Source organism: Abrus precatorius, unplaced genomic scaffold (assembly GCF_003935025.1).
Source record: "Abrus precatorius isolate BTA unplaced genomic scaffold, Abrus_2018 Scaffold5, whole genome shotgun sequence".
NCBI lineage: Eukaryota > Viridiplantae > Streptophyta > Magnoliopsida > Fabales > Fabaceae > Abrus > Abrus precatorius.
The window spans coordinates 6,899,530-6,913,857 of record NW_020874395.1 but is presented as its reverse complement, the minus strand read 5'-3'; the positions used below and the strand labels follow the sequence as shown (position 1 = coordinate 6,913,857).

The 14,328-nt window shown below is 28.6% G+C and overlaps 2 protein-coding genes across 2 annotated transcripts; both read left to right on the top strand.

The window, feature by feature from the left end:
* The first annotated feature begins 557 nt into the window (after positions 1-557).
* LOC113867816 (probable inactive leucine-rich repeat receptor-like protein kinase At3g03770) lies at positions 558-7,279 on the top strand. Its single transcript, XM_027503304.1, has 8 exons — positions 558-609; positions 1,111-2,582; positions 3,314-3,447; positions 4,172-4,412; positions 4,676-4,878; positions 5,003-5,055; positions 5,502-5,610; positions 6,828-7,279. The coding sequence occupies exons 2-8, from the start codon at positions 1,214-1,216 to the stop codon at positions 7,098-7,100; spliced, it is 2,382 nt and encodes a 793-aa protein (XP_027359105.1). The 5' UTR covers positions 558-609; positions 1,111-1,213; the 3' UTR covers positions 7,101-7,279.
* Positions 7,280-11,296: 4,017 nt separating this feature from the next.
* Positions 11,297-12,536, top strand: LOC113866578 (LOB domain-containing protein 20). Its single transcript, XM_027501400.1, has 2 exons — positions 11,297-11,668; positions 12,207-12,536. Exons 1-2 carry the CDS (start codon positions 11,297-11,299, stop codon positions 12,534-12,536), a joined length of 702 nt encoding a protein of 233 aa, XP_027357201.1.
* Positions 12,537-14,328: the final 1,792 nt, after the last annotated feature.

Here is a 14,328-nt window from a genome sequence, read left to right as displayed (position 1 = left end):
TTCATTACATCACTTGTTTTATTTATTTAAATTATTGTATATATATATATATATATATATGTATAATTGTAATAGTATAATTTCTCATAAAGCTAAGGCTTACCGGTCCATGAAAGCGAAAGCTTTTGTTACAGCACTCTCATCCAAAGCCATAATTAGCAAATATCACCTCAAAATTATAGAAAACTACAAATTGTGCTGTTTGAACCAAATCATACATGATGACATTTTAAAGAATCATAGTAAAGAATAAAGGGTTATATACCTTCTCTGCAAAGAATCTTTCTTTTGCTTTTCTTTGTGAAGATGTGGCTGCCCTTTAGGATTTCAATAACAATAACAAAAGAGAAGAAAAATGGAAGAAAAATGTGAACATTCATTTATTAATGACGAAATGTTGGTTTGTGAAACAGTCCAGCGTTAGCACTTTCATTTTGCTTTCTCAACCCGTGTCACCAACTTGTCTTGGTGTGAGGTGACACCTGGAAAAGTGGTTTCTTCTGTGGGTCAGCAAGACTTTGACATATGTTATATTGATTAGTTTGAGTGTATGGTAGGAAAAAAATTTGATTTTGTTCATTTGGGACGTTTGTTCATGCTGCTCTTAAGGTACTTAAAAACATTTAATTCTTTTCCCCTTTTTAAAACTTTTTTTTTATGTGTGCTGGGATGACTTGTTTGTTCTGCTGATTTTCTAGTTGGAGCAAAAAATAAGATGTAATGAAAGATGGTGAATATCTGCAATTACAATAATCAGATTTGCTTGGTTTGGTCTAAATTAGAAGCGGCATACACTGTATTTTAAACACTGCTAAACACAAAGAAGTGAAAGAACTCATTAATTTGTTAATTTACTTCGTTTCTGATGTTGAGTTATATCATTGCAAAACTTTTCTTAGGTGGTTTTACCTTCTGCTTGTTTATTTTTTTGGTTGTTTTTTCCACAAAAAATGAATTTCTTTGAGCCTTGAATGCCTACAACCTTGGCGAATTTTGGCTCTAGATTTAGTCAAGATGTTTAGTTCATTCACACTAAGGATTGAAATGCATTAGTCGTCTAATTCAATATATTCTACACACTTTCTTATACATGCCTTCTTGAAATTTCAGGGAATCTGCTAATGGATGTGTTGAAGAACCAAGTTTCAATTTTGAGAAGATTGTAATCTAGAGAACTTTATAGAACATAACAAAATCTCCCATTGTCTATTGCATGCTTTTTAGCTCTTCTGCTAACTTGCCGATGGGAAATAGGCCCCATTCTTCAGTGCTTTTGCTTTTGGTAACGATTTTACTTTCAATCCATTATTCAGAGCAACTACAATCCTCTCACTCTCAGACCCTTCTGAGAATTCAACAGCTATTGAACTTTCCTGCTGTTTTAAGCAGCTGGAAGAACAACACAGACTTTTGCAGCTCTGATTCATCATCTTCTCTTACTGTTGTATGCTATGAGGGAACCATAACTCAGTTGAACATTGTTGGTGAATCAAGAGCTCTACTTCTCCCTAGAAACTTCTCAATTGATTCCTTTGTCACAACACTGGTCAAGCTTCCCAGTTTGAAAGTCCTCACTTTGGTTTCTCTTGGTATTTGGGGTCCATTGCCTGGTAAAATTGCGCGGTTATCATCACTTGAAATAGTTAACGTGAGTTCAAATTTTCTATATGGTGCCATCCCTCAAGAGTTTCCATTACTGTCACACCTCCAGACACTGATTCTAGATAACAACATGTTTTCTGGCCACCTTCCTGAATGGCTGGATTCCTTTCCAGCCTTAACTGTGTTAAGTTTGAAAAACAACTTGTTCAATGGTTCTCTTCCTGATTCCTTAAGTAATTTGGAAAATATGAGAATTCTTTCACTTTCTCATAACCATTTTTATGGATCAGTACCTGATTTGAGCCGTTTGACAAACCTTCAAGTGCTGGAATTGGATGATAATGCTTTTGGACCTCGGTTTCCCCGGCTTGGTAACAAATTAGTTACTCTAGTACTCAGAAACAATAACTTCAGGTCTAGTATCCCTGATGATGTGAGCTCATATTATCAGCTGGAGAGATTTGACATCTCAGAAAACACATTTGTTGGGCCATTCCAACTAGGACTGTTATCACTTCCTTCTATCACTTATATGAACATTTCTGGAAACAAATTAACAGGAATGCTTTTTGAGAATCTGTCTTGCAATCCGGGACTTGAAGTAGTGGATTTATCCTCAAATCTTTTGACTGGGAGCTTACCGAAATGTTTAGTGTCAAATTCCAATGATAGAACTGTTTTGTATGCTAAAAATTGTCTAGAAGAGACAAATCAAAATCAACATGCACAGCCCTTTTGCCACACTGAAGCCATAGCTGTGGGAATAGTACCTGTGGGAAAGAAGCACAAGCGAGTATCTAAGGCAGTTCTTTCACTTGGGATAGTATGTGGAACCTTTGGAGGATTGGCACTTGTTGCACTGCTTTTCTTTATTATTATTAGAAGAGGAAATGTCAAAAGCAGAATGAAGAATCCTACTACAAAATTAATATCAGAAAATGCAGCTTCTGGATACACCTCTAAGTTACTCTCTGATGCAAGTAACTCTCTCACTCTGAAATGCATACATGTGTGTTTGCATACGTTCTCTAACTACCTTGAACAATTTATGTATTTCTCAACTTGCAGAGTTTTGAAAAATCTCACATATGCAAGTCTTTTGTTAATTGGTGTGATTAATTATTGGACTCTTCACTCTAGGCATAGCCCATTACAATGGAGAATAAGAATTTTGTGAAGCCAAAAATACTGAAGTTATATAATCACCAACAATTCTTGATCTAAATTTGTAAATGCTTGAAAAGACGTTGTTTGAAGGAAATTTGGTAATTTCATTTAGATGTTTTAGTTTTACTCAAATCTTGCAATATTGGAAATACAAAATCGCATCCTGTCTTTAGTGTGGCAGCTCGAAGCTGATCAACAAAATTTTGTTTTATGTATTAGAAATCTAGTAGTAACATATATTGAAAGATTAAGATGATTAGAATTAAGAAGAACCCAATTTTAATCTAAGGAATATTCATCAATTTTTCCTATTGCTGAAATATATTCATTAATTGGACATGGAAAATGTTAAACTCTTGTCATGAATTGAAAACGATAGCTCCCAGTAAACTACATGTAGTAAGACTTCATAAGCAATAGATGTTTAATTGCATTTCTTAATATTATTGAAGAATATGATTTAGAAGATTTGAATTTTATTATTTCCTTTGCATCCTTCCGTATAAAAGGTAGATGACAAACATTTATTTTTCCTACACTAAAGGGTATGTATCTCAAACAATGAAGTTCGGAACAGTTGGCCTGCCACCTTATCGACATTTCTCACTGGAAGAGATTGTGGCAGCTACAAACAACTTTGACATGGCTTCTTTTATGGGTGAAGGTTCCCAGGGAAAGGTATGTTACTTGTTTTAAGTTAATGTCTATATTGATTATAGAGGATTATTTTCTTTGAATTAAGCTCGGATGAAAAAAAGGTTTCTTCAGTCCACATAGTTTTGTATTTAGTTCTTTAATTCTTTTGTTAGATCAAAAATATAAATTGACGATGAAGTTCTTAAAATATGAAATTCAAAATAAAGGGCTGATATTTGATCTACCAACGAGGAACACCAAAGGAGCAAAATCCTTTTTAGATATTCTATTGGTCCTTTCTTTCTAATAATACTAACTGATTTAGGGGCTTTTGAAAGAACTTTAACAGAGCTTACTTGAACTTCTCTTATCAATTACCATATAAGCACCTAAGCTTATGAAAATATGCTTATTGAACTAAGCGCTTATGATACAAGCTCTCTTGTACAGAACTTCTATTAAATAAACACTTAGGTTGTTTTTTCCAAACGTGCCCCAAATTAAGACACAGCTGGAATGGTACAAGAGAGGTACTATACTGAATATCACTCTGTCTCTTAGCTTAAAATGTAAAATGACATTACTTTTCTCTAAAACTAATATGGTTTGGCTGATACGTAGTCATGTCATAATATCACAGCATATGGAAAGTAATTTGTCCATGAAGAAACAATTCCACTAAACCTCCACTTTTATATCCTTTAACACTTGTTTGACTTGTGTTTTATTTTAAAATAATGTGTTCTTATTTTATTTTATGCTTCAGATGAACAGAGGTCAACTAAAGGATGGTTCACTTGTCGCCATTAGGAGTGTAAAACTGACCAAAAGCTACAACAGTCAAGATTTTATGCACTACATAGAGCTGATATCCAAATACAGGCATCGTCATTTAGTCAGTGTTCTGGGACACTGCTTTGAAACTTACTTGGATGATTCAAGTGTCAGAAGCATATTTATTGTCTTTGAGTATGTACCAAATGGTACACTCAAGAGCTGGATCTCAGGTGATTCAAAATCTAGCTTCACAGAGTGGAGAGTGTAAAAATGGACTTGATTCTAACATGAAATACAAAAGAACGGATATGGAAATTTCTCTAGATGAAATTCCATTAGTAGTAATCTATCTCTATGTATCACTTTCATGAACTTCTAAATTTGTATTTTAGGAGCCAATAGTATTGGTCAAACCAATCATTTTAGTCACAATGGAAGATTGAAACAATAATGCCGTTTCTGATATTTTCCACCTTAAACTCTTATGTGGCAGATGGGCACTATAGAAAATCCTTGACCTGGACTCAACGCATAGAAGCTGCAATTGGAGTAGCAAAGGGCATCCAATTTTTGCATACAGGGATTGTCCCTGGTGTATATTCAAACAATCTCAAAATAAAAGATGTTTTACTTGACCAAAATTTTGTTGCAAAAATCAGCAGTTATAACCTGCCTTTGTTATCTAACATGGGAAAGGTATGAAGAAAATAATTATGTATGATTATGCGTTCTTTTATGAGAATAAAGAACTCATGTTTTACCTTTAAGTTTGGTCTTTTATTTTACCTGTAATTATAAAAAGATTTTCTTTTCCTTTCAGGTTGTGCATAGAAATCCTTCCAGCGGATTCAGAACTCCTAGCTTTAACAAAAGGTGCGTAATGGAAATTTAATCTGGTTTTGAGCAACATGTGTAGTTTTGAAAAATATTAAGAGAAGAAGAACAGATATATTTTAAGGAGGATACATAGCTGTTATTCATTTGCTCTTTAAATAGAGTTGGAGTCAAACATAAAAAAAACAGAATATCCCTTATTTTCAGGCATGACTAAAACAATTTCTAATATGATAAAAACAGAATCAGAACTCCTAAGCAACAGAAAATTAAATTTCGAAAAACTGAATAAAACATTCACGTATGCAGCTGTTGCACGCACACTTTCAACAACATGCACTCAGCTTCTGTCAATGAAAAAGAGGACCCATTATGTTGTAATTTCACATAACATATCATATGCATGGATGGGTTTATGTTTGTGATACATATTATAAAAATAATTCTGAAAGTGACTTATTTTGAAAAATGCTGTGGTTTTGCAGTGTAAAAAATGAAGACAAGTCTGATATTTATGACTTTGGAGTAATACTGCTGGAACTCATTCTAGGAAGGACAATAAAGTCAAGGAATGTGGACACTTTAAAGGATCTGGTATTAAATGAGATTCTGATTTATGCAATATTTTCCAATTTTATATTCTGTTTTAACCCTTTAATTAATTATTCAAAATTAGAGTTGTTAGTGTGTCCAATATCCAGGTAAGGATGAATCTTAGGCTTAAATCACAGTCTCTGTTATTACTAGAATAAAGAAGTACTTTGAAACGGCCATAAAACAAAAAAGCAACCAATTTCCAGATAATGTTCTGGATCAAAGAACCAATGGCATATATTGTTTCACAAATTAGAAGAAATCCCATAATTTCATTTTCTGTTTTACTAGATTTTTCTCTAAGCATCTTTGCCTGCTATATATTGCTATACAAATCTAAGTACGCATACTGCTATATAAGTGAATATATTATCTCACACTAAGATATCAGTTGAATGTGGAAAAAAAGAAAAAATCACTCCAATGAAGCAGGAAAAATTGAGATATAAATTAACTATGAATGAACAAAACTTCTGGGATAAACAGAGTTCAGACTTAATTAGTCACATGCTCAATGGGTATCAAAGTAAACGATTAACTTGCAAAATAATAGTAGTTTCAATTAACAATTCCGTTTTGATATTGCTGAACAAATCTACTTATGCATACAGGTGAGTATGAATTTATTATATTTGAATAAATTATCTTACTTAAGAGAGGTTAATTAAATGTTCAAAAAAAAAATGAAAAATTCTTCACACAAAAGAAGTTAGAAATCTATTAACTATATGTGAAAAGAAGGTCCATCTTTGTCACATGTAAAAAATCTTTTCCTGCTCGGGTGACTTACCTGTGTGTGAGCATTGGTTGCCAACTAGTTTGAAATAAAAATTAATTAGGACTTAGTTTGGATAAAGAAATAAATTGAATTAAATTTCTGCTATGAGTTAAAATTAATTTATATTTCTTTACTTTTTAAAAATATTTTTCATTTAACTTATTTAAACTTTAAGATGCATAAGTTGAATTTAATTTATAAAAAGAGTTTTATTATTATTATTATTATTATTTAAAAGTTTGTGCAAATTAAACCTATTGAAGGATAAGGATGTTGGAATAACTAGAGTTCTCACTAAAATTCACATGCCGATACATAGGGTATCAAAGTACATGATTAATTAGCAAGATAATATTAGTTTTCATTAACAATAGCATTTATATAAAAAATACATTTGAAATTTGATGACTTTGAGTATATTGATTGGAACATGAGGCAGTTGCAAGCAAGCATAACAGGGGATGGCGAAGCTAGGAGAAGCATAATAGATCCTGCAGTTAGCAAGGCATGTTTGGATCAATCATTGAAGACAATGATGGAGATATGTGTGAGGTGTCTGGTTAAAGAGGCAGCAGAGAGGCCCTCTACAGAGGATGTTTTGTGGAATTTGCAGTTTGCTGCTCAAGTGCAAGATGCATGGAGAGGGGACTCTCAAAGTAGTGATGGGTCTCCCATTTCACCTTTATCTTCTCGAAGAATGACCTTCCATTAGTGTCAAATACAAAGCTTTTCACTTTTTGGTTTTCATATTTCATATATATATATATATATAAAAGCTTCATGTTTAGTTGTTTATAGAATGTGAGCTTTGTAGTTTACAGCATCAGAAGAATAGCGTATGTTCTTGTTGTAAACTTTTTTTTTCTTCAAATAGCCGAGCTTTTAATCGGGAGAGATTTTTTGTTGTTTTTATATATTTATTCACGTAAAAGTTTAAGTATAATATTAAGTGTTATTTTTTTACTAATGTCCTTTTCTTATATAAAATATTTATATTATTATCTTTTATATTATAAACAAGAGTATTCTATTTATTAAGTGAAATATTTAGTAGTGTTAGTCTCTTTTACATTTTTATTATTATTGTATTTTTTAAGATTAAAATTGTTTATAAATAATGCGTAAATTATTTCTCCTTCATTATAATAATTTAATTTTTTATATTTTTGTTAATTTTGTTCTTAAATTTTAAAGATAAAAATTATTTAAATTTATTTTATTATTTTATATAAATTTTAGATTCCTTGTAAAAGAAATATTTTGCATATATTTTTGTTTATGCAAAATTATAATACTTATATATAATTTTTTATTATTTATAGCTATAGAATTAAGTTAAACTATTTTTTTTAAATTAATATTTCAAATAATTATATTATATATATAGATATATCTTTTAAAAATAAAAGATTTATATATGAACTACTTACTAATTTGAGTAATTTAAAAATAAAAAAAAATCTATTAATGGAAAGTAAAATAGTAAATTCAGTAATTAATTTTAACAAAATAATTGAATTACTTTGCCGATGTTAAAAAAAAAGTCTCAAATGGTTATCAGAAGACGATTAGGGTGAGGTGAAGGAGGAAAAGGGAAGGTGGCTAAGTGAAAGAGAGATGGAAGAAAAAAGATCTCAAAGGAGAGAAAAAATACTACTCATCTAAGGAAAAGAAAAAAGTCATTACAACTTCCATTTGGAGGGAAGGAAATCAAAAAATAATTAATTTTTTTAAGAAAAAAAAACAGTTTTTTCTTTCTAAAAAAAAAAAAAAATTATTTATCAACATAAACCCTAAAACTCTAAACCCTAAAATTTATTTATCAACATAAATTTTATTTTATTTTTTAAGTAATATTTTAAAATATCATTTTTAAAAGCAAAAACAAAAAAAATAAATTTTTATTTTTGTTTAAAAGTTTTTAAATGAGAGAAGATTTATTAACTGTCATTCTTTTTTTCTTATTTTTCAAATTCTTAAAAAAAATCTAAAGAAGTTATGATTAATATTTTGCTCTTATAAAAGTTTGGCTACAATTTTTTAAGGTAATAATCAGATATATTAAATAAATCAATTTATTCATTTAATAATTAATTATTTATAAAATATAATCAAATTATCGTTATTAAATACACTAAATGTGAACTTCGTATACCTAGAGTAGGGAGTTGCTTTTTGCAAATTTTAATTTTAATTTTTTTAAATGGTTAATAATTTTAAAAATTATATTTCAAAAGTATAAAATCTTAAAGAAACTTATTTTTAGAAGTGTAGAATTCTAAATTTAGAAATTTATTATTTGAAATAGTTAATAATTTTAAAAATTAATTTTTTAGAATTTTAAAAAATGAATTTCAGAAAGTGTAAAATTTGAATTTTTAAAATTAATTTATGGAATTGTAGAATCTTAATTTTAAAAATTATTGAAAATAGTTAATAATTTCATAACTTAATTTCTAGAAAGTGTAAAAATTTAATTCTGAAATTTAATTTCTAGAGGTGTAGAGTCTTAAATTTGAAAATTTATTTTTAGAATTGGTTAATAATTCTGCAAATTAATTGTTAGAAGTCTAAAAACTACATTTCTGAAATAAATTTTTGCAAGTGTAGAATCCTAATTTCAATAATTTTTTTAGAAATAATTAATAATTTTGGAAATTAAATTTTTGAAAGTGTAAAAACTTAATTTTAACAATTAATTTTTAAAATTTTAGATTCCTAATTTTGAAACTTATTTTTAAAAATAATTAATAATTCTAGAAATTAATTTTTAAAAGTATAAAATCTTAATTATAAAAAAAATAATTTAAAAGAGTATTGATATTGATAGGCTGACAAAGATTGACAAAGATGCTATTTTAAGATGATTTTTTTATAGCATGTTCAAAATAATGGAAATTCTATGAGAATAATAAAACTTAAAATATATTTAGAAGAATGAAGAAAAAAAAGTGAAGTAATGGTAGAACTAAGGATGAATTTTTAAATTTGAAATGAAAATAAATGATTTAATAATTAAAATTATTGTTAAGATTTTTTTAATTATATAAAAAATTTAATAGAATGTAAAAAGAAAAAAAAAAGGTGGAAAAAGCAATTTCCTACCCCCTATCAATCCATGATCTATATACTCAAGCCCATGATGATAATATGTTTTGGGCTTTGTTGCTCTTATTACTTTGGACCTTATTTATTGGTTTTCCAAAACGTGACCATTAGAAAAAAAAAAAAAAAACTTCACATTTTTTTCATGACATAAAAAATTTCACACTATCCAACAACGAATAGCTGGGACTTGACGGGTACAAGGAAGCTGTGTCACACTAAACTTGAAAGACTTTCAAATTCGAAAAAATGTGAAACGTCTTGTTTGATTGTCTTTTGTTTTCTTTCAGTTTATTTTTTAAAATATTATTATAAAACTGTTTTTTTAAAAGAATGAAAAAGTGTTTGGTTAAAATTTCTGAAGAAAAAAAAAATAGTTCTCATATTTCTCATCTCATTGTTCAACTTCATAGTTATTAAAAGTGGGCAATATCAGTCAACACATGATTAACTTGTATAAAATTGTGTTAATATAAGATGTGATTTCTGAGTTCGAATTTCTAGTTTAGACCAATATAAAAGCAATAGTTAAGTTTTGAACATTTTAAATTATTTATTTTTTTACTTTTAAAAACATATAAAATTATGCATTTTTCATTCTTTTCCTCTTAATAATTAAAAATTATATTTTATTAAAAATAGTTTTTTCTTTATAAATAATTATTAGTTTGTTTTAGTTGAGATGTTATTTTAAATGAATAAAATAGAAAAAGCAATAATAACGGTGATAGATGACTTTAAATTTACTGTATGAGTCAGATTCATCTGTCAATTTAAGGGTTGCTTTGAATATTTTTATTAAATAAATAAATTTTATAAAGTTTTATTCAAAAGCAAAAGTAATAAATACTTAGTTACACTATTTTATTTTAACTTGTGATGTGTTTTAAAATAAAAAAAATAATTTTTAAATAATAAATTTATAAATGTTTAAATTATATAAAATTTGATATAAACAATTGTGAAGATGATAGAAAATGATTCAACAAATAAATTGGTCAATTTTATGTCTTATGAAAAGTTAACGTATCTTAACTTTGTTTTTTTATGCATAATAATTTTTTTTATAATAATGCTAACATGAGATTTAAAAGGTGTTACAATAAAATTATAAAAGTAATTAAAACTCTACTGATTTTTAAAAATATAATATTTGAATAATTTTTATCTAATTTATTTAAATAATTTTTTTAATAAATTTTATGTTTAAATTTATGTACAAAAATTTTTTAATCATAAAAGTTTATTAAATAAATACTTAAAAATCTCAAGCTTTAAAGAAAAATTACTCAAATCTCGTCACTAGCCCAATCTTGATTGCTTATATTCGTTCTTAATGATCATTTATGGCTAAAATAAGAAAGAAAGAAAAAATGAAACTGAAAAATAAGAGGGTATTCTTGGATGAGTGTCTAGCCATGAGGACCATGCGCATCTGGTTTTACCACCCCACACGCGAAGAGCAAGAAAGACTGAGCAATTCCTGTGCTTTCCCTATAAAGACAACAACCTTTTCAAGTTTCACACAACCGCTGTTTCATCGTTACCTTAATATTATATACATACAATCTAACAAACACGCCAACAAACAAGAAGCATTTCATCACATGCACGTTCTTCTTGCACCAACCTCAACGTCCTCATCATTTCTCAAACAACACAAAAGCTTAATCACCACATTCCTCATGCCAACCCCCTCACAAGACCAACGTGCACTCCCCCAAAACACCCCTTATAAGCACCAACAGCAACCCATTTTCTTATCCACTCTAATTACCATAATAAACCCATCAATTAATTGACATGGCTGAGTCACCAGGTGGTGGTAGCGCTTCTGGAACAAGGCGTAGAGGCACTTCTTCAAGGCGCGCCATGGCAGCACTAGCTCAAGAGGAGGCAATGGGGCTTACAACCCCATGTGGGGCTTGCAAGTTCTTGAGGAGGAAGTGCATTGGTGGGTGCATCTTTGCACCCCACTTTGGTACTGACCAGGGTGCAGCCAAGTTTGCAGCGGTGCACAAGGTGTTTGGGGCTAGCAATGTGTCAAAACTCTTGTCAAATATTCCAGCCAACCAACGCAATGAAGCTGCAGCAACAATATCATATGAGGCTCAGGCAAGGCTTTCTGATCCAGTTTATGGTTGTGTGTCCACCATTTTGGCTTTGCAACAACAGGTTTGTTTCCAATTTCTATCACTAGTTTTGCAGCTTCTATTTAGTGTTGTGTTGTATATATGTGTGTGGTGTTATATTAGATGCTTTTCTATATTAAAGATGTCACTTTTAATTCTTTCTACTTTATACACCTGCCGCCTCGCGCACACAAAAAATAAAATAAAAAATTCTTTAGTACCTTAATTGTGGAATTGGCGACGATCATGTTACTATATATGTTTGATCTTTAAAATAGATAAGAAAATATATATAGCAGTTGTATAGCTGGGTTGTTTATGGTATTGTGTATGATTATTGCTCCTAAACTGATTAAAATAATTAGGACATGAAAACGGCTTGTATATGTCTAAAATTAATCTAAATTTTTGTACGTATTTGGTAAATGGTTTTGAAAGTGTAGACACTCAGAGATACAATGAGTAAAGAGAGGAGTGAAAGATGCCACAGGTAATATAGAAAAAGTGACAGAAAAAATGTTGAGGTTTTCAAGAATTTACTTTTGATTGATTAATGAAAACTCATATTTTAGCCAATTCAGGTGGCATCTTTGCAAGCAGAGGTAGCTATGTTGCAAAATCAGCTGATGAATAATAGGTTTGCATATGCAAATGCTCTTCAGAGCACACAACTTCAACAACCAAACATCAATGCAACAACAATGCAGCCAGCATACTCCAACAATTCAAGTGCTTCAACAAACCTTATGAACATGAGCAACTTCAATAACAACCCTGGGTTTAACCTTGCAATGGACACAGCACCCTCATCTCACAGCTTAGAGCCTCTTCAACTCTCAAGGTTGTCCCAGTATGAGGAAGAGGATGAAGAAGAAAGCAGGACTCATCTAGTCTTCAATCGCCGTCATTGAGTTGCACTTCTTGTTGTTTAGTTATAATCATCTTCAAGTTCATATATAAATATCCCATAATTGTAATGTATCTCATGACAATGCTTCCATATATGATTTCTAGTTGTGTAATATAAATGGTAATTAAAAATCCGTCCCTTCTAATATCATTTTGTTGCCTTAAAGAATTATGATATTTCGCCTCATCTTATTTATTTATGAAAAAATAAAGACTTTTAACAGATTAATTCCTTTTAGAGTTTTATAATCTGAACATCCTATTTAATATTATATACATTTAATTTTATATAGCTTTGAAAATCAGATGACACTGATCAGTTAGACTACGAATCAATCAGCTCCTCACTACAAACTGTTCCAAAAATTTGATCAAAGCCGATCATAACTGGGTATGAATTGCTACTAGTGTATTAGTCTTTTTCAAAATAATTAATTTTCTCCTTTTTTGATTTTTTAAAAATATTTAATTTTAAATTTTTTAAGAATAAATAAAAGCTCATATATGAAATGTATATATAAGTTACTATTATTTAACTATTTATTATAAATTTTTTTATATATAACATGATTTTTTTTAATTTTGTTAACTTTAGTCCTGTTTAAGTATTTACAAATAAAAAAAAATACATAATTATTCTATTAAAATTATAAAAATATAATAAATAATTTTCTTTTTAATAAATTTTTACTATTATTAGCTATTTATCTTCAGCCTCTAATAAAATTCTTATTTTTTTATGTTAATTCAAAATTTTGAATAACTTATTTTCTTATAATTTTATATTAGTTTGTAATTTACTTTATCATATAATATTAATATATTATTTAAATACCAATAGTTCAATCTTAGTTTAACTAAAGTTGAACCGTTAAACTTTGCACAATGTCTTTACCGATGGAATCCTCGGTCTAATTTTAAAAAGTACTATTTTTTATCACTCGTTAACGTTGTCATTAATATATCTTTTAAATTTTATATGAATTTTAATAAATAAAGTGTAAAGTCGTGTTATTTAATCTTTGGTCTAAACTATAGATATATTTTACTGAAAATAATTTTATTCTATTTAAATAAAACTAAAATTTAAGAGTAAGCGGACTAAATTTTCTAGTCTAATTCGGTTAAGAGTGAGCGAACTGATTAACAAGTCAGCTCGCTAAAAACTAAATAATAAAAAAATAAAAAGAGTTTATGAATTATTAAATTAATGGACTAGCTCATAAAAATAAAGAAAATAAAAAAATTATAATAAATAATAAAAAATATTTAATTAATAAATAATTATTTTTAAATTTTAAAAATAAAAAATGAGTTCAATGGATAAGCCCAGTCCAATCCGTTATTAGCATTTTAACAAACCAAAACGGAATGAATTAGATAAACTATTGAATATAAATTAATCAGCTTGACTCACCAATTTTAGTGGGTTAAACAAGTTAGTCTATTGAGTCAAGTCTATTTTAACTATTTTAGTTTTTATTATATTTGTCAATAATATACTCATATCTCCTTTCTTTAAAGCAAATTTTGAATATCTTAGCCAGAATTAAGATTTTCATTAAAGGCTACTGGTAACTATTTTAACTCTTATTATTAGTCTAATTTTAACTTTTTTACTAAGAGTACTTTTTATTTAAAATCTAATACAAAAGTACATGCTTTACAAGAAAGTAGAAACAGCGAAAGAGATTGCGCCTCTGTGTGTCCTTTTACCAGGTCTATTGTTCTTAAATTTTGAATAAATAATTATTTCTCTTTATCTTTTAAAGCAATCATATAAATTTTATTGGT